Source organism: Ambystoma mexicanum, chromosome 9 (assembly GCF_040938575.1).
Source record: "Ambystoma mexicanum isolate Mex_15411 chromosome 9, UKY_AmexF1_1, whole genome shotgun sequence".
In the NCBI taxonomy this organism is placed as follows: Eukaryota; Metazoa; Chordata; class Amphibia; order Caudata; family Ambystomatidae; genus Ambystoma; species Ambystoma mexicanum.
This window is the reverse complement of record NC_090931.1, coordinates 791,852,857-791,872,031: the sequence shown is the minus strand read 5'-3', so window position 1 is coordinate 791,872,031 and position 19,175 is coordinate 791,852,857. Positions and strand designations below refer to the sequence as shown.

Here is a 19,175-nt window from a genome sequence, read left to right as displayed (position 1 = left end):
CTATCCCACTAAGTTCTTTGCCTCAAGTGGCCTGAAGAAGCGAGGGGTTGCCATTCTAGTGCGCAGGGGGATTTCCTTTAAAACTGTGGGGGTGGTGAGGGATGAGGAAGGGAGGTTCTTGCTGGTGAACGCCATGTTGGATGGTCGTAAAATCACAATGGTGTCCATATATGGCCCCAACGCTAACCAAGATCTGTTTTTTATGAAACTGTCGAAAGCCCTACTCGACCATGCAGAGGGGGAAGTGATCATGGGCGGAGACTTCAATGCGGTGGTTAATCCCCTAGTTGATAAGACCCTCCCGCCCACGTTAAATGACAGGAATAACTTCAGAGCCCTTACCTCCCTGCTTAAGGAACACTCCCTGATTGAAGCGTGGAGGTACTATCATCAAGATGAGAGGGATTACACTTACTTTTCAGCCGTTCATGGGGGATTCTCCAGACGGCATATGTTCTTTATAGCAGATTCGCTCATCCACGAGGTTGAGGAAACACATTCTCCATGAGGCGCTCGCAGACCATGCCCCAGTGCTATTAACCTTAGCTCCCCCACGAGCTAACTCTCACACTAGACCGACCTGGAAGCTAAACGACTTCCTCCTAGAGGACCCAGTGACCTGTGCCCATATTAGAGAATCCTTAGACTTATACTTAGACTTATACTTCAATGAGAATGACACCGACGATGTGCGCTGGGGCACGGTCTGAGATGCAGGTAAGGCGGTAATCAGGAGGCACTTCATTGACTAAGCAGCACAACGAAGAAAAGCTAGGAGACTGCTCCAAGAACAACTAGAGGGGGAAGCCCATAGGTTAGAGCAGATACATAAAAAGAAACCCTCCAGGCGCGCACTACGAGACTTACGAATGGCGTAAAAAGCACTTGAAGCACACCATATGGGGAAGGCGGCCCATTACATGATGCACACCAAGCAATTCTTTTATACCAAAGGAAACAAGGCTAATAAACTATTAGCGGCTAAGCTAGGAAAACAGACACGGCATAACAGGATTGACCAACTGCGAGATAAACAGGGCAAGAGCATCAACTCTGAAGAGGGGAAATGTCATTATTGAGGCATTCTTTAGGGAACATGCAGCCCCCTATAGAGGAGACTCACAATCCACTAAGGGGTTTATAAACACAGCGACCCTACCACAACTCCCACAAGCCCTTCAGGAACCCTTAGAAGACCCAATATCCCTTGAAGAAGTGGAATCAGCTATAAAATCACTCCCTATTGGCAAGGCTCCAGGCCCAGATGGCTTCACAAATAAGTTTTACAAAACCTTCTGTAAAGACCTTACACCACATCTTACGAGGTTATTCAACGAATGCTGGGAAACCGGAACTGTTACGCAGTCCATGGCGGAATCTAACACAACCCTAATCTTGAAGCCAGAAAAGGATCCTGCAGAATGCTCATCTTAACGGCCCATAGCCTTGCTCGATACGGATGCGAAGCTATATAGCAAGATTATAGCGCGACGATTGGGGGAGATTTTACCCACACTAATAGACAGGGACCAAACCGGTTTTATTCAAGGTCGATCTGCCCATGACAATGTACGCAGAGCGATTGACCCGATAGCCCTGTTCCTATCAATCCAGGGCCCTCTATCCCTACTGTCTCTAGATGCCCGTAGAGCATTCGATAGTATGTCATGGGAATACTTGCAGTTTGTCCCGAGAGGCTTTGGCCCAAAGTTTACTAAATTGGTGTTATCAAACTTCCGGATCCCCTCTACCCGAATACGGATCAACTCTCGGTGGACACCTCAGATACCCCTTAATAGGGGAACCAGACAGGGGTGTCCCCTATCACCGCTGGTATTTGCACTAGCCATGGAACCCCTGGTACAACACATCCGCCTCCGCCATGACATTCAGGGATTCGAGGTAGAAGATCAATGTCACAAAGTCACTCTTTATGCAGATGATGTGCTCTGTTTCCTGAGGGATGCCCAAACCTCAGTCCCATCGCTCATGGACCTACTTGATCAATTTGCGGTAATATCGGGATTCACGATAAACATGACAAAATCAATAGGCCTGAACTTATCTGAACTGCAACACGTGGTAAACGCCCTTCACAACACCTACTCCCTCAGATGGGAAAGCTCCAAAATCACTTGCCTTGGGGTGCACCTGACCCCGACCTACTCAGGCCTATGGAAAGCTAACACTACTAAAAGAAGCTAAAGAATATTTGCAGAAACGGGCCCTGCAAGAGATATCGTGGTTAGGGCGCATACCTGCAGTCAAAATGACTTTGCTCCCGAGGCTTCTTTACACGCTACAGGCACTCCCACTGTTCATCCGAGAGCAAGACCCATTACACCAGCAGACAGAGGTAAGTCGCTTCATCTGGCAGCGGAAAACGCCAAGAATTCAGCACAAGATCCTCACTCGGGGCACACAGCTGGATGGCCTCGGACTCCCATCTATACTAAGATTATCGGGCAACCCAAACTGCCCCCATCCTGAGTTGGACCAACCCACCTGACCCCCCCTAAGTGGCAGGACATCGAACAACTGTTCGCTGGAGCCCCCCTCGCTCATCTTCCCTACCTCCCGCGTGGAACACAAACCTCCCAGAAGCCCCTTCTCCCAACCACGAAAGCAACGCTCCAGTGTTGGGGTAGACAGTACAAACTTAAGAGGAATCCCCCCCAGGACTGGGACCCCTCTCCCCAATCATGCAAAATCCAGCCTTTACCCCAGGGCTTCAGACTAACTCCCATCGACATTGGTCAAGAGAGGGACCCCCGAGACAACAAGAGCTCTATAACGATAATACCCCACTGACATTTGCCCAATGCAAAGAGAAGTTTAACCTCCCTGAGACCGAGAGGTTTCGATACATACAATTACGGCACTGGATCAACAACCCGATCATTAAGAAAGCTGCTACTAGGGCCCCTCAGGCCTAGAACTGACAGCTGCGGAAGGCCAACATTCACAGAGTGTAACAAGTTGCTATCGCCTCCTAGAACAGGTCCCAGAAGATGAGAAACTCCCGTACATGATGGCTTGGGAGAGAGCGCTAGGAATTGAGATACCCCCAGAGGCTTGGCAAAGAATTTGGGACAGGGCACAGAAGTCCTCTAGATTCACGTCAGTGAAGGAATGTGCACTCAAGATCTGTTACCGCTGCTATGTTTCACCGCAGAGACTACATACGATAAACCCGGAATATCCGGAAACGTGTTGGCATGGCTGCGGGGCGAAGGGGGATCTGGGACATCTATGGTGGCATTGCCCGGTCATTCAAACTTATTGGCTAGAGATTAGGTCCAAAATCAAGGATATATGCAGGATTCTCCTCCCCATGGACCCATTAGTAATGCTGTTGGGCGACTCGCCGGACGACGGGTCCTACCCCCGCTCTGGCCCTACTGCCCCCTTGATCACCCAACTGCTTATGGCAGCCCACCTTACACGAGCGTGCTTTTGGAAGGAAATAGAAGGTCCGCATATAGCATACTGGTGGGTTAAGGTGTGGGAACGCTTGGGAATGGATAAATTAACAGCTGCAATAAAAGGTCAGACACCCAAATTCACAAACACATGGGCCCATTCCTAGACCACGTCGCAGAAAAAGAACATATGTTCTTCCAGCCGAGAATGATCAAGTACCTCTGCCAACCCGGACACACGTTTAGAATGGGGAAAGTGGACACTAAATGGACATCTGGTAATGAGAGAGCCAGACCCTCATGGGGCCTCGTGAAGAACTGGTTGAAACCTTGGTGAGGTGTTTTTTTTCCTTTTCTTCTTCTCTCTTTTCTTCTTCTTTTCGTTCCTCCTTGTGTCCCTTAATGAGATAATTAATAGTGGTTAAGCAATCTAATCTATCCCCAGAGGATACCTACAAACTTTACATACGTATTGAATTACAAAGATGTTAAAATGAAATGTTGATGTTGAATTTAAAATTAATTGTTGTTAGACCAGCAGAGAAACTATGAACTTGATCTCCTTATAAACGCTGCCGGAATTGATTGAGTTGATGAATTGTAAAAGCCAGCGGATTAGATTGATGATTCATAGCCTTTGAGATTGACTGTGCTACCACTTGTAATGACATTTGATGAATTTGATGTTCAAACAATATTTCAATAAAAAGATTATAAAAAAATGTTTTAAAAAAGAGTGCAGAGAAACCGCAAAGCTAAATAAGGATCAGCCGTATTCCGAAGGAACACACAGCATTGGAACATTACCTGCTACATATTGCTGCGGGCCTCGTGCGGCCTGCGCCCAACTCCAAGGTGCATGTCACTGTGTTTCCCTTGGAGTGAAACCCAACCCTTTTGGTTGGCAACAGCCGGGTTGGCTGGGGGATGTAACGATGAGTCGAAATCGGTCCCCCCAAGTTATGGTTTTTGCTTCCCGTTGGAAGCCAATGTTAGAAGTCCTTTCCTCCCGTTGGAAGCTACTTGGAAAAACTTAGCCATAGGAGAACCCAAACCAACTCGCACCTCTCGACCATGGCTGACTTGGGCGCCTCCGAACCCCCTCTCCTGAGACCCAAGACCCCAGAGGTCCAGCCTCCACACCAAAAGCTGAAAATCAGAGGCCTAAACTCCCCTCCGAAAAGGAAATCCACCCTGCAATGGCTACAGAGCGAAGGAACCTCTGTGGCCTTTTTGCAAGAGACTCGTCTGATGCCGTCAGACTTCTCCCGCCTTCGTAGTCGATTTTTTCCACTGCAATTGCTGGCTTCTAACGGCACCAAGAAGTGGGGCACTGCTATCCTCTTTGCCAAAGATCTCAGACCGCAAATCCTGGACTCATTACGGTGCCCGGAGGGTCGCTTTATTGCGATCAAATGAATTATTTTCGGCCAACTCTACTTTCTCATCTCAGCCTACGCTCCGAACGATAGCCAGGAGGGGTTCTACTGAGGCTTAGAAGAGGCCCTCCCCCCATTCATCGAGGGACAAGTCATCATGGGGGAGACTTCAATGGAGCCCCTGACCAAATTAAGAACAGATCGCACCCCCACCATCCTCTAGAGACCTAAAATTGGCAAAGAGCCTGCTTCACCTCTTTCGGATCCTAGATGTCGTGGACACCTGGAGGGTGTTCTATCCAGATGAGGAAAACTTCACTTTCTATTCATATGTGCACCGTACCTTCTCCCAAATTGACCTACTACTGGCCTCCCCTCAGATTCTAGCCTTCACGGACGATATCACCATTGGCCCCAGGGTCCTCTCTGACCACGCCCCGATCTCGCTGACCCTACGTGCACACGATCCTGATCCTCCCCCTCACCGCCAATGGAACCTATATGACCCTATCTTAAGTGACATGGCAGTAAGGGACTCCATTGCCAGATCAAAACTTCTTTACAGAAAACCTCAACGAGGACACGTTCCCAGCCAACACCTGGGACGCCATGAAGGTGGAGGCCTGCATCGTCCTGGAGTCTGAAGTCCGGGAGGCCAAAGCCACTCACAAGCAGAAGGGTTGGTCCCCGAAATCCTACAGCGCTTTACAGGCGGCACGAAAGAGGCTGGAGGCACATTACGTTGAAGCCACGGCACACCTGCTAACCAAAACTAAACAGTGGTATCACGTCAACAGCAATAAAGCAAATAAGCGGTTGGTAGACAAACTGGACAAAACTAAGAAAAGAAACACCATCCTGGGCCTTCGCGACCCACAAGGCGCGGTCCAATTTGCAGACCGCGAGAAGTTATGACTGGCGGTGGCCCATCTTTCGGAGATAATGACAGCCGCCCCAAGGGACCAAGATGAACAACAGACCTACCTGCGAGATGCAGCCCTCCCACACCTCACGCCCACGGCGAGGGAAGAACTTGAGGCCCCCATCACAGGCGAGGAAGTCGAGGCGGCCATAAAAAGCCTTCAACCCAGAGCTCAAGGGCCGGATGGGTACTCCACCCGGTTTTACAAACTCTTTCGCCCTGAGCTGGTGGCCCTTTAACTCTGCTCTTCAATTCATTTGCCACCCCTGGAAGTACCACCCACACCAGACAGGAGTCCATTACGATCATCATTCTCAAGCCTGGAAAAAAACGTAGGGACAACAACTCATTTAGGCCCATCTCATTGCTAAACCTGGACGCAAACATATACTCTAAGATCCTGGCCAACCGTTTAGCGCTCATCCTCCCTGACATCATAGACCTGGACCAGACTGGGTTCATAACCCACAGGTCAACGAGAGACAACATTCGCAGAGCCCTAAACCTAGTAGATGTCACTAATCAAGTGGCCCTGGACGTGACTAAAGCTTTTCATAAAGTGGACTGGACCTTCCTGCGCCCCGCCCTCGAGGCCTTCCGCTTTGGCCCGACGTTCCAAAAAAATGGTCCTAGCTAACTACCAGTCCCCCAATACCCTTCTGAAAGTCAATAGTCTCTGTTGGACCCGATCCCTCTTACATGTGGAACAAGACAAGGATGCCCTCTGTGCCCCCTGCTCTTTGCCCTAGCCATGGAGCTCTTGGCCCAACGCTTCCGCCTGAACCCTCGGATCAAAGGCCCACAAGTAGGCCCTTCCCAACATAAGATGGCTCTTTATGCCGACAACGTGTTAAATACCATCACTGACATTGCGGCCTCCATGAAGGCGGCCTTGCCCGAAATATGGAGATTCGGGAGAGTAGCAGGTTTTGCCATCAGCTCTGAGAAATCTGTGGCCCTGGGGGTGGGTCTAGGCACAGGAGAAAGATAAGCTCTAGAGAAGCAATGCCCGATTCAGTGGAGCGTCAAGTCAATCCCATACCTGGGGGTCCAGATCCCGGGCCACCCGGCAAAAGTTTATCACACAAACTCCCCCCCCCCCCTCCCGTCGAGGAGATGGAAAAAGATCTTAACCGCTGGCAAGAGATCTCCCTTCTGGGCCGCATCACGGCTTGCAAAATGAGCCTCCTCCCACGGTTCCTCTATGCCTGCTCCTCCCTGCCCATCTCAATCCCGCTTCCCCCCCCCCCCCACAGCGTCTTCAAAGGAAAATGATCAACTTTATTTGGAGGGGCAAGAAACTGAATTCCCCAGAGAACCATGATGGGCAGTGCTAAATTGGGAGGATTGGGGGTTCCGGACCTCCGTAGATACCAAATAGCAGCACAACTAGCCCACATTCAAGCATGGGGAACCACTTGGGGGCGCCCACAATGGCTGGTGATCGAACAATTCCGTCTTTCTCTCCCCCTTTGCTTCCTACCATTCATCCCTACTTCACTGCTCCGAACCTTGCCGAACATTCTGGCCTCCACTAAACATTCAGTGAGAGCCTTGGACTGGGCCCGCGGACACAAGGGCATCTCGGGGGGCCTGAGCTCATTCTCCCCAATCTTAAACAATCTGGCCTTCTCCCCGGGCTTCTGCCCAGCCAACTTCTGGAACTGGGTGGCGGGAGGCCTCGAATCTCTGGGGCAGCTCTTTGAGGAGGGCGTCCCACGCACCTTCGAACAATGTAAGACAACCTTACAGTTAGCAGAAACGGACAGGTTCACCTATGCCCAACTGCGGCACTGGTGCTCCCACCCCCAGACGCGAACAGCAGCGACCGAGCCCCCAATCTGCTGGAACTTAACACAAATGACCTGCCAGTCTGAGGGAAGATCTCCGCCCTTTATAAACTACTGCAGGATGACCCCTTCCTCACCAAGCCTTCCTAGATGTCTCAATGGGAGGCGGACCTGGGGCACGCCATAGGACCAAACCTGGGTGGACATCTGGTCGAGAACCCGCACGTCCTCCCCTTGCATCACCAATCGGGAGTGTGCCCACAAGCTGCTCCTACGCTGGTACTTCCCTCCTCTCTGCTTCCATCACTTCCAGCAGGCGCTGGACCCGCATTGCTGGTGTCTTTGCGGACTCCGAGGATCCTATTTCCACATGTGAGGGACTTGCCCTAAGGTAAGAGAATTTTGGTCCCAATGCCTTGCCACGATAAAAGACATTACCCAAGTTGCAACTCCTCTGGCCCCCAAAAACGTCCTCCTAGGGATCCCGGTCCCAGGCTCCTACCCGAAAACAGGAAGGAGGGCAGCCCTTATAACCCAACTTCTGCTGGTGGCTAAAATTACAGTTGCACGCACTTGGAAATCCACTGATGGCCCTCTGATGACCCTCTGGTGGATTAAGCTCTGGGACATCTTGATCTTGGGGGATCAAGTAAATGTTGATGTATATGTTCACATGTGCGCTGATTATAAATTAACTAATAAAAAAAAAAAATGTGTCGACTATCCCAGATGGGAGTAGTTTCTTACCTGTAACTCCATTTCTCCAGCGTTGGTATCTTTCATTGATTCACATGCTGTGAACATTCCCTGTCGTCAGGCTGGGAATGCCCAGTTACTATGACCTAGTAATTTTCCTATGGAAACACTTGACACCTTGAGTGTCCCATCAACATCATTGTGGGTGCTTTTGGTCCCCACCAATGGGATGCTGAGTTTATCGCTCTGCCCCAGCAGCTGCTCCTCAGATTTTAACCACTCCAGCTGGAGGATATCCACTGTAGAAGATGTTTGCCTGTAGGGGATAGGCTGCAGGGCACATGTGAAGCCATGAAAGATACCAACGCTGGAGAAATGGAGTTACAAGAAAGAAACCTATCCCTTCTACAGCACTGGATCTTTCATGGATTCACATGCTGTGAAAAGATGTTATAGAAGTATACATGTTATGAGGTGATAAACCAGGCAAACACAGATTAGATACTTTTACATTTTCTGCGTTAATGCAAGAAGAATAAATACCCAAGTAGAGAAAGGAAATACCAGACTGCGGTGCTTACCTTACTGGAACAGTCATTGAAGGACTGCTTGTCCCATCTGCACGTCTTCAGCCGTTTGCTGATGTAAGCAGTAGTGCCTGGTAAATGTGTGGGGCACTGCCCATGTTGCCGCTTGGCAAATGTCTCTGACGGGTACTCCAGACCAGAGAGCCGCGGAGGCAGACGTGGCTCTAGTGAATTGCGCTCTGGGTGCCGTTTGCAACAGCCTATTGGCCTTCGAGTGGCAGAAGGAGATTGTAGATGAAACCCATCTTGAAATGCCCCGTTTTGATATGGATTGTCCCTTGTTGGATGGACCAAAGGCGACAAACAGCTGCTTAGTCGATCTGAAAGATTTTGTGCGAGCAAAATAATATTTCAATGCCCTTTTGACATCCAGAGAGTGCAGGGCCTTCTCCGTTGGTAAAGTGGCATTTTGAAAGAATGTGGGAAGAGTTATGGTTGCATTTTTATGAACCTCTGAAGGAACTTTAGAGATGAAATGAAGATTAGTGGAAAGTACCGCCATGTCTTTCATGAACCGTAGATACGGAGGGTCTATAACCAAAGCTTGCAGCTCCGAAACGCGTCTAGAGGATGTAATGGCAACTAAGAAACCCACCTTCGACGTGAGAAATGTGATGTGTGTTGCAGAGAAAGGTTCGAACAGAGGCTTCATAAGCCCTGCCAGGACCAGGTTCAAGCTCCATAAAGGTGGAATCCTTTGCTTTGGCGGAAAGGTACGAAAAAACCCTTTTAAGAAGTGCTTGATTAGCCGGTCACTGTAGAGGAGGAAGATCTTCTTTTCCGTCTAAATCTAGAAATTGCTGATAAGTGCACTTGGATGGAAGAGGTTGCTAGACCTTCTTTAGCTAACTTTAGCAGATAAGGAAGGATCTGATGAGGCGTTATAGCTAGCGGCTGCAGGTTAGGCTGTTGTGCAAACCATGCACAGAATCTTTCCCATTTTCGATTATAGGAAATGATGGTAGAAGAAGCTCTAGCTGCTGCTAGAATGCACAGACAGTCTTGAGGGATAATCAAATGACTTAATTCAGAGGGGTCAGGAGCCACGCTGTTAACTTGAGAGAGCCTGGATCGTGATGAAAAATCATCCTGTTGTTCTGGGCTAGAAGATTGACACGAAATCACAGATGGATTGGATCATCCCCTGCCAGTTGTAGGGGGTCCGAGAACCAGGTCTGCCTGGGCCAGTACGGAGCTACCAACATTATTCTGCAGCGTCCTTTGCGTATCATCTGTATAGTTTTCTTGAAAATGCGTCCCCTTGAGAGTCGGGATGTGGAATCCTGCTGGCAAATTTCTGGCATGGCTTGTTGTGGGGAGTGGCAAACGGGTCTAGAGGGGGTTGATCCCACCTTGAGAAAATCTTGGCTATCTGGATGTTGTGCAGTTGCTATTTGTGTGACTGCGAGGAATCTCTGCTGAGGGTGTCTGCTTGCTTGTTCTGTAGCCCCAGCACGTGGAAGAACTGAATTAGAATGTTGTGTTGGACGGCCCAATGCCAGATGGTCTGTGCTTCTTGGGGCAGGGTGCTGCTTGACTGCGTTCCGCCTTGCTTTCGTAGATAAAACATTGTGGTCGTGTTGTCCATGAGGACGCGGACCACCAAATTCTTGATTAGCGGATGAAAGGATTTTAGAGCCCAATGCAATGCCCATAATTCCAGCACATTTATGTGGAGGACGGCTTCCTCGGGAGTCCAGAGGCCCTTGAATTGGTGCTTGTCCAAATGAGCCCGCCATCCCACCTGGGAGGCATCGGTCACAATCGTAAGTTGGTCCATCAGGGGCATCCCTTTCGCGATGTTGCAAGGTTATGTCCACCATTTCAGTGTGTTTGATAGAGTCCGAGTGATGGTTAACTTTGTCTGACCAGGAACCCCGGATTTGGGACCATCTGGAGCCAGAAATGTTTGCACTGGCCGCATGTGCAGCCTGCAGTGAGGAATTGGAGGAATGCAGGTGGACATGGTCCCAAGGAGAACCATGTATGTGTAGACTGTGACTAGCTTGTTTGGCGTGAACGAGTTTGCTAGTATTATCAATTTCTTGATTCTGTCTGATGAGGGTCTGTATAAGTTATTGTAAAGGCCAATTGTTGGAGCAGCGTTTCTGTTTTTTTGAGAGAAGACAAGGCTTGTTGATAACTTACCTCAAACCAGCCAATCGCCAAGTACGGGTAGACTTTGTGGCCCTGTTTTCGGAGGAAGGCTGCTACCCGTGCCAGGCACTTTGTGAATGTTCTGGGTGCCGATTTTAGGTCGAATGGCAGTACCTGAAACTGATAATGGCTCTCGCCGACCACGAATCTGAGGTACTTTCGGTGCCTTGGATATATTGGCACGTGGAAGTATGCATCCTTGAGATCTAACGCTGCAGGGTATTTGTGGGGCTGAGTGGCTTTAATGACCTCTTGGAGCGTTACCATCTTGAATTTCTGCTTTTTGATGTTGTTTAGTCTTCGTAAATCCAGGATAGGGTGCCACTTTCCGTCAGTTTTTCTCCCTTTCCTCTTGCTGAAGGAGGAACTCTTTCAATGGCTTGTTTTCTTAGCATTTCACGTACCTCCTGCTGTAAAACCGGATGGTGCCGTGAGATCCCTTTATGGGAGGTATCGGGATTTGTGCATGTTTGAACTCCAACAAGTGGCCGTGCTAGATTGCATCTAGCACCCAGCTGTTCGACGAGTGGCAAACAACAACGAAGATGTAGAACGCCACATTTTCCCCCACCTGTCTGCCCCCGAGGCAGTCATTGTTGTGCCTTATTTTGTCTGCCTCTTTGGGAGGTGGCAAATCTGCGCTTTTGTTGCCCTTGACAGCATTCCCTGTTGCGCTGGGAGGATTGGTAATTCCTCTTGTAGCCCTGAGAATAGTATCCCGGTCTCCTATAGTTCTTGTTGTCTCGACAGGTTGAGAATCTTGAATTGCCCGAGGCTCCTCGAAAGGAGTGAAAGGACCACCTGCCCTGAAGGGCTGTAAGAGACCTAGCAATGCCCAAGTCATCCATAATGGCTATAAGGGCCTCATCAATTTTGTCCCCAGATTTTCCCTTCATATGGCATATCGATGACTAAGCTGTACTCCCCGACGAAAATCAGTGCAACGTACTCTCATTGAGAAAGTACATTGAGAAAGTATCTCAATGGACTGCCATGCGCCCCTACTACCACGGACCTATTTTCAAGTAGCAACTAACTTCATCACTCTTGAGGGTCCCCGCTGTAACGCTGTTTAGTGTTACAGCGGGGACCTCAAGGGTGATGAAGTTAGTTGCTACTTGAAAATAGGTCCGTGGTAGTAGGGGCGCATGCCAGTCCATTGAGAGTACTTTCTTGGAGAGGGTTGTAGAGGAAGAGCAGAGTGCTTACCCTGTGGAGTGAGGGTCGGACCGGAGGGCTAGGGGTCGCAGCCCTGGGCTCGCCGGCGCAGACAGGCGAGAGACAGGCACTGTGCCTTAGATCGAGTGCCTTCAAGCGTGGGCCGGCTCCCAGCCTGCCGGCTTGTGATTGGATGTAAATGGTGGTAAGGAGCCAATCACAGCGCGCGCAGTGCTGAGGGGCCGGATGGTAGGCTGTGGTGATGGCGGGCGGCCATCTTAGAGGGTGGTAAGCCTCGTGGCTTGCAATGGTGGCTGGTGCACTCCAGTGCAAATCTGGGGTGATCCTGATGCAGGAGGGGCAGTTGGGCAAATTCGAGGAACGGCGCAGATATAAATAAATATATCGCTGTGAATTACATAAAAAAGCAGGTTCACTCTGGTGTCCACTAGAGGCCTACCTTTCGTCTGGCAGAGCACAAGGGCAACTGACAAGTTGCCTACTGCTCCTGTAGTGGATGGAGGGAGCTCCTGCTCCTCTAGCATGAATATATGCCGCCTCAACTTGCACACACGTAACCTTGCACTACCCAGACCTACCACCGTTATTACCCACTGAGCTAGGATCCCGCTCTGCATTAGTAAAAGCATCCAGCTCTCCCTCTTCCCGTTTCAGCAACCTCGAACTCTGCATAAATGCAACTGCCTCACTGCAGATCAAATGAAACTGTTGTTACATAACTGTAATCACCTGGTTCAGATGCTGCTCATCTGCCAGGGCTACCTTGCTGCTGCCTCATTAGCTATTCTCGATTTTTAGCCTATGCCTACCTGCTGTTGTATCATTAGAACTGCCCTTTTTGCACCTTAGCAGTAATTTCGATTTTAGCCTGTGCCTACCTGCTGTTTTATTAGAACTGCCCTTTTTGCACCTTAGCAGTAATTTCGAATTTAGCCTGTGCCTACCTGCTGTTGTATTATTAGAAATGCCTTTTTTGCACCTTAGCAGTAATTTCAAATTTAGCCTGTGCCTACCTGCTGTTGTATTATTAGAATTGCCCTTTTTGCACCTTAGCAGTAATTTCGAATTTAGCCTGTGCCTACCTGCTGTTGTATTATTAGAACTGCATTTTTTGCACCTTAGCAGTAATTTCGAATTTAGCCTGTGCCTACCTGCTGTTGTATCACTAGAACTGCCCTTTTGCACCTTAGCAGTAATTTCGAATTTAGCCTGTGCCTACCTGCTGTTGTATTATTAGAACTGCCCTTTTTGCACCTTAGCAGTAATTTCGAATTTAGGCTGTGCCTACCTGCTGTTGTATTATTAGAACTGCCTTTTTGCACCTTAGCAGTAATTTCGAATTTAGCCTGTGCCTACCTGCTGTTGTATTATTAGAACTGCCTTTTTTGCACCTTAGCAGTAATTTCGAATTTAGCCTGTGCCTACCTGCTGTTGTATCACTAGAACTGCCCTTTTTGCACCTTAGGAGTAATTTCGAATTTAGCCTGTGCCTACCTGCTGCTATATTATTGAAACTGCCCTTCTTGTACTATAACAGCAATTTTAATCTGTAACCACGGCTGTACTCTATTTGAAGTTGCCCTCCTCTGCACCACACTAGCTAGCACGAACCTAGCCCCTGCCCACCTTGCTGTGCTAACAACCAAATTGCCCACTCTCTGCTCAAGTCCAACGATGTTCCTTTGGCTCATGCTCACCATGTTCCCTTTTTGCATCATAAACAACAACACTCCATGTAGCAACAACAGCTACATACCATACAACAATGGTCTAGGCTGCCCTAGACACGCCCCATCGCCTGTCCCACACCCTTCCTCCCCTTCACCTTTCACAAACACCACTCACCATCAACTCACTGCTAAAAGTAAGGCCACACTAGCCAATATCCTACCTAACAGCACCAACTTTACTAAAGTTGACCACATTGCCTCCAACCCTCACCTTCCCAACCCATTAGCTCACTGCCCCATTCAACCCCACCCTCCAGGACCGAAATAACAGACTCGGCGCTAGACTCCCTACCACATCTAGTAAATTGCCTACCACACCTGGGACCAAGTCCACAACCACTAAGGACAGCGCTAAGGCCACCAACGTGACTTCTCTAAAAGGTGCACTATTCAATGTTAGATCTCTAGTAGCCCACCCCACCGAAATTGCCGACATTATCCTCTCAGGAGACCTCGACTTCCTTGCTACTACAGAAACTTGGTTACATGAAGGAGCAGGACCTTACCTCACTCTTGCCATCCCTGACAACTACTCTATCCTCAGAGCAGATAGACCTAATGCTCGCAGAGGAGGTGTAGTCATCATTTTCAAATCCTCACTCGACCTCAGACTAAACACCTCCCCCCCGCTAAAGTCCTGCAAGTACCTCACCATCAAAGTTCAAACCACCCCTAAGAGTACCATTACTTTGCAACTAATATATAGGCCCCAGGCCCCACAGGCTCCTTCGAGGAAGACATTACCACTCTTATAGCAGAGAATTCCAAGCCCCACTCCCAAAATATTATTCTAGGAGACTTTAACCTAGGATTTAATGACCCTAACGACTCTCCAGCTGCCTCCCTGGCTAACGCCTTATCTGAGCACGACTTCACTCAAGTCGTTACACTACCTACCCACCAGAAAGGTAGAACCATTGACTGGGTCGCAGCCCACAACTGCAATATCACCTGCAAAGCCCCACAACCTCTTGTATGGACTGACCACTTCCTCATATTATTCGACATCAACCAAAATAATCCTAACCCCAAGCAGCGCCCCTATGCACCAGCCTGCCTGACTAGAAACAAGCGCAACATCACTGCGGAGACCCTTACACCTCTGATCCTCCCCCTTCTAAACACATTCCCAGCCACCGCCGAACTTAACCTTCTAGTCAACACCTACAACGATGCCCTAACCAACGCCATTGATGCCGTTGCACCCCTAGAGGAACGCAAAGGCAAACCCATAGCTCACTTGAACCCTTGGTACACACCGGAACTCAAAATTCTAAGAAAAAAGAAAGCCAAGATGGAAACCCTATGGAAAACTAACCCCTCTGCAGAAAATAAATCCAATCTCAAAACCATTTCCTCCTTCTATAAGAAAGAGATAATCCGCACTAAAAAAGAAGCCTACAATACTAGAATAAATAATGCCCAATCTTCTGCTAAAGAACTCTTCAGCATCCTGAAGGAATTAGAAAACCCGAACCTGCGTGAAGGACAAGCCATGGTGCACCAGCATCCAAAATGCCCTGGCCAACAAAATTACTGGTCTCCAAAACAAAATTGACGCCAAAAGATTACAACTCTCAATTAGCAACGCCCTCATTCCTAGCACACCCACCCCGACCAGCAACACCACCGGCTTCACATTCAAACCGATCACTATACCCGAAATCCAAAATTCATAGCATCCCTTAAACCTTCTAACTTTAAAGGGGACAGCTGCCCCGCCCAGATCATCAAAGATGCTGCACGAGACCTAGCCACCTTCATCTCCAAACTAGTAAACCCATCTTTCTCGACCAATTCTGTACCCAACAACCTGAAACAGTCCTGGGTTCTCCCCCTCCTAAAAAAACAATCTCTCGACCCGGCCATTCCCACCAACTACAGGCCTATCACCACGGTCCCCTTCCTGCTAAAAATCCTCGACAGAGTTGCCTATCTGCAAATCCAAGATTACTTGAAGACTAATCATCTGTTAGGCCTGCATCAATCTGGCTTTCATCCTCAACACGGAACAGAAACTGCCCTTGTTGACCTCAAAAGTCAGATTGATGACATCAAGGACAAAAACAAAGCAGCAATCCTACTCATCCTAGACCTCTCAGCAGCCTTTGACCTGGTTGACCACAAAATACTCTGCAACCACCTCTCCTCTGCTGCCCACTTCTCACCCTCTGCTGTCACGTGGATACAATCCTTCCTAGCCAACAGAACCATGAGGGTTTTCTCACCTGTGGCTGCAGCAGACCCCATCACATGCGGTGTCCCACAAGGGTCCTGCGTCTCCCCTACCCTCTATAACATCTTTACAAAGCCTCTCTTTGACAAACTGGACCATCTGGGTGTCACCTACACCAACTACGCAGATGACACCAAGATACTCCTCACCATCACTGGGAACTACAACACTGACGCCACCAGGATCAACAAAATCTTCGCCATCATTCAGGCATGGATGGCCACACACGGCCTCTGCCTGAATGATGAGAAGACCAAGCTCCTCCTGGTCGGGTCCCCCAATAACCTACAGAAACTCAGCCCCGATTACTCCAACTTCATCATAGATGGCAACATCATTCCAGTTGTGAATAATGTGAAAACCCTAGGCTTCTACCTTGACGCCAATACCAACCTTTCCAAACAAGTTAATATGACCGCCTCAGCTACCGCCTACACAGGAAAATTAATCAGGGCTTGTAGACCCTTTCTATCCACAAACAGCTGCCTCATTCTGGCGAGGGCCCTCATACAGTCGAAGCTTGACTATTGCAACAGCCTCTACCTTGGAGCCAACCAAGCTATAATCAAGAAACTTCAAATCCTCCAGAATAATGCGCTGAGAGCAGCATTAAATATTCCCAGGAGAGAGCACATCTCCCATATAAGAATATCTTGCAAATGGTTATCTATCCAAAAACGACCTGAAAACCCTCTGCCTCACCTATAAAGCCTTAAACCACCTAGCCCCCCAGTACCTCACCAACAAACTCTCCCTTAAGCCAAACACAAGAATCACCAGATCATCCAACACTCTCTGCCTCACCATGCCTAGATTCTCCGCCAAAAGAGCGGGGGGCTCGAGCTTTACTGTCCTCGCCCCTCAACTCTGAAACACCCTGCCACTGAGTATTAAACTGACCAAATCCTTCCAATTGTTCAGAAAACTAGTAATTAGTTGGCTTCTGGAGAAGGTAATCCTCAGATAGACTAAGATCAGTACCAACTGTATATATTGTACATACTCTGAAATGTTTCCCAATACCTGCCTGTCCATACTATATATGGCATATTAACGCCACAATTGTATAACTGCTTATATACTGTAACTATGTAACCTGTCCTTAAGCGCCCATTTACCCCTGGGTCTGGAGCGCTATACTAAATAAAACAAACAAACAAACAACGTACCCATGCTTGCCGTCTGAGGACTACCCCATTGCCAATCTGTTTGAAACCCATTTCAGCAATGTCTAAAGCGATATTGATGCTGTGATTCGAGGCTTCCTGCCCTTCACGCACCAGCGTCATGGCCCCTTTCCTCTGCTGTTCCGGCAAATGTTCCAATATAGGAGCCAGACGGTGCCACAACTCTCGATCATATCGAGCAACTATTGCCAGGGCATTTGCTGCTTTGACAGTTGTTGCCCCATTGGTGAGAACCTTTTTTCCAAAGGCATTCATTTTCCTGTTTTCATTGTCTGGTGGAGTGGCGCACTTATTCTGCGTTCGAGCCTTGCAGCTTGGTGCCGCTGAAACGACTGACTCTGGAGAAAGTTGCGAGGCATTTTCGTGTTGTGTCTGGAGCCTTAAACATCTTATGCAGCCTATAAGAGATTGGTGGGCCCTAGGATGAGAACACTCACTTTTGGTGATCTGGTGATTGTATTCTGCAAGGTCACAGCTGGTTGGAGGTGGTGCCCATACCTCCTTGGTGTAGTAAAAGAGACCATTCCGGGTTACCTCGCACTTAGTATATTTTGAAAAAAGGTTGAGTATCCGCACAGTATTCGGTGGGTTCAGTGTTATTTATTTAGGCGAAGACAATTAGTCTTGGTGGTGGTCAGCCGACACGAGTTTCTTTATAAAGGCTGATATTTAACATGACATAGCAAGCATAATGGTGATATGAGTGACAATTGGTGAAATAAGTGACTGTCTAAGGTGCGAGAGGATTATGAGGGATGCAGTCTTGGGGGTGGAAAGGCCAGAAACACAGCACACAATGGAAATGCCCAATATTTTAAACAGAATCTAGGAGATTGCACTCATAAGAAATAACATGTGTGTAAGCTATGTAGACTAAGGATGCAACAGATCATACCAAAATCCACAGCAATATGGTACTGATGCTTGTGAAAGGAGAGGTTGCTCTGGCTCGGATGTACCTTCATCCACTTCTTCGTGTCTTACTCTTAACATAGAACACACAGTATGTTTCCAAAGTACTGAATTAAATGTTCTTTCTTACTGGTACATAACTAGGTGAACAATGTGTACAAGCGATGGAACAGTCAAGAGTGTGATGCATACTTTTTCCAGCTATGGAGAAAAATAATGAAGAAAAACAAATGCAACAAATACTTTCATTGCCGGTTACCTTTTTAGATGCGTGCGATCTCCACTGTCTGAACTTGCCAGAGATGAATTGTCGCAAGAGTAGGTGTCAATAGTTTCTAAATTTAAGAGTGAGGGATCCTCAGGAATAAAAGACTCGTCTTCGTCATCAGTCTATAAATTTGAACCAAGAAAACAAAAATATTTCAGAAAGAAACCTTTTATTAAAAATATACTGGAAAACATAAAGAACAGTCTTCTTTACTGTATTAATTATGTTTGCTTGTCTAATAGGCAATTATTTACCAAGAGTTTGCTCTTCTTGACCTTTTTTTAAAAAACATTTTATAAATACCTTTCCATAAAGTGAAGAGATCAGGCTGGAGAAGTACTTAAAAACAGATGTAGGCTGGATAGTAATAAAAAAAAAAAAAACTATAACGGAAACCTTGCTTGGAGCCTTACAAGATGGCTATCATTTAATGGCTCTGGCAACCTTACATACAAATGTAAAATTGGGCAGAAATGTACAGTGGTCGTCCATGGCAATGGTATCTCCCATGTTTGTTCTACTCTGTAATTTGTTTCCGAGATAGAAGTAGGGGGTGGACAAAAGGGTCTGGGGGAGGCAATGAAGGCCAAAGTGGTAAAAAAAGAAAATCTTTTTGCTTGTACTTATCCCCACATAGACTGCACGCAATGAACTCTGACTACCCAGACACATGCTGGCATGGGTGTGGGGGAAGGGGTGACCTAGCTCAC

General features: G+C 48.1%; 1 protein-coding gene across 3 annotated transcripts in view; it reads right to left on the bottom strand.

The window, feature by feature from the left end:
- VPS8 (VPS8 subunit of CORVET complex) overlaps window positions 1-19,175 on the bottom strand; it is a 2,529,257-nt gene that overhangs the window by 2,419,259 nt on the left and 90,823 nt on the right. For all 3 annotated transcript variants that reach the window (XM_069615741.1, XM_069615740.1, XM_069615739.1), the window contains exon 3: window positions 18,457-18,587. In XM_069615741.1, coding sequence (XP_069471842.1) covers window positions 18,457-18,587 — 131 coding nt within the window. The remainder of the gene's footprint in view (window positions 1-18,456; window positions 18,588-19,175) is intronic.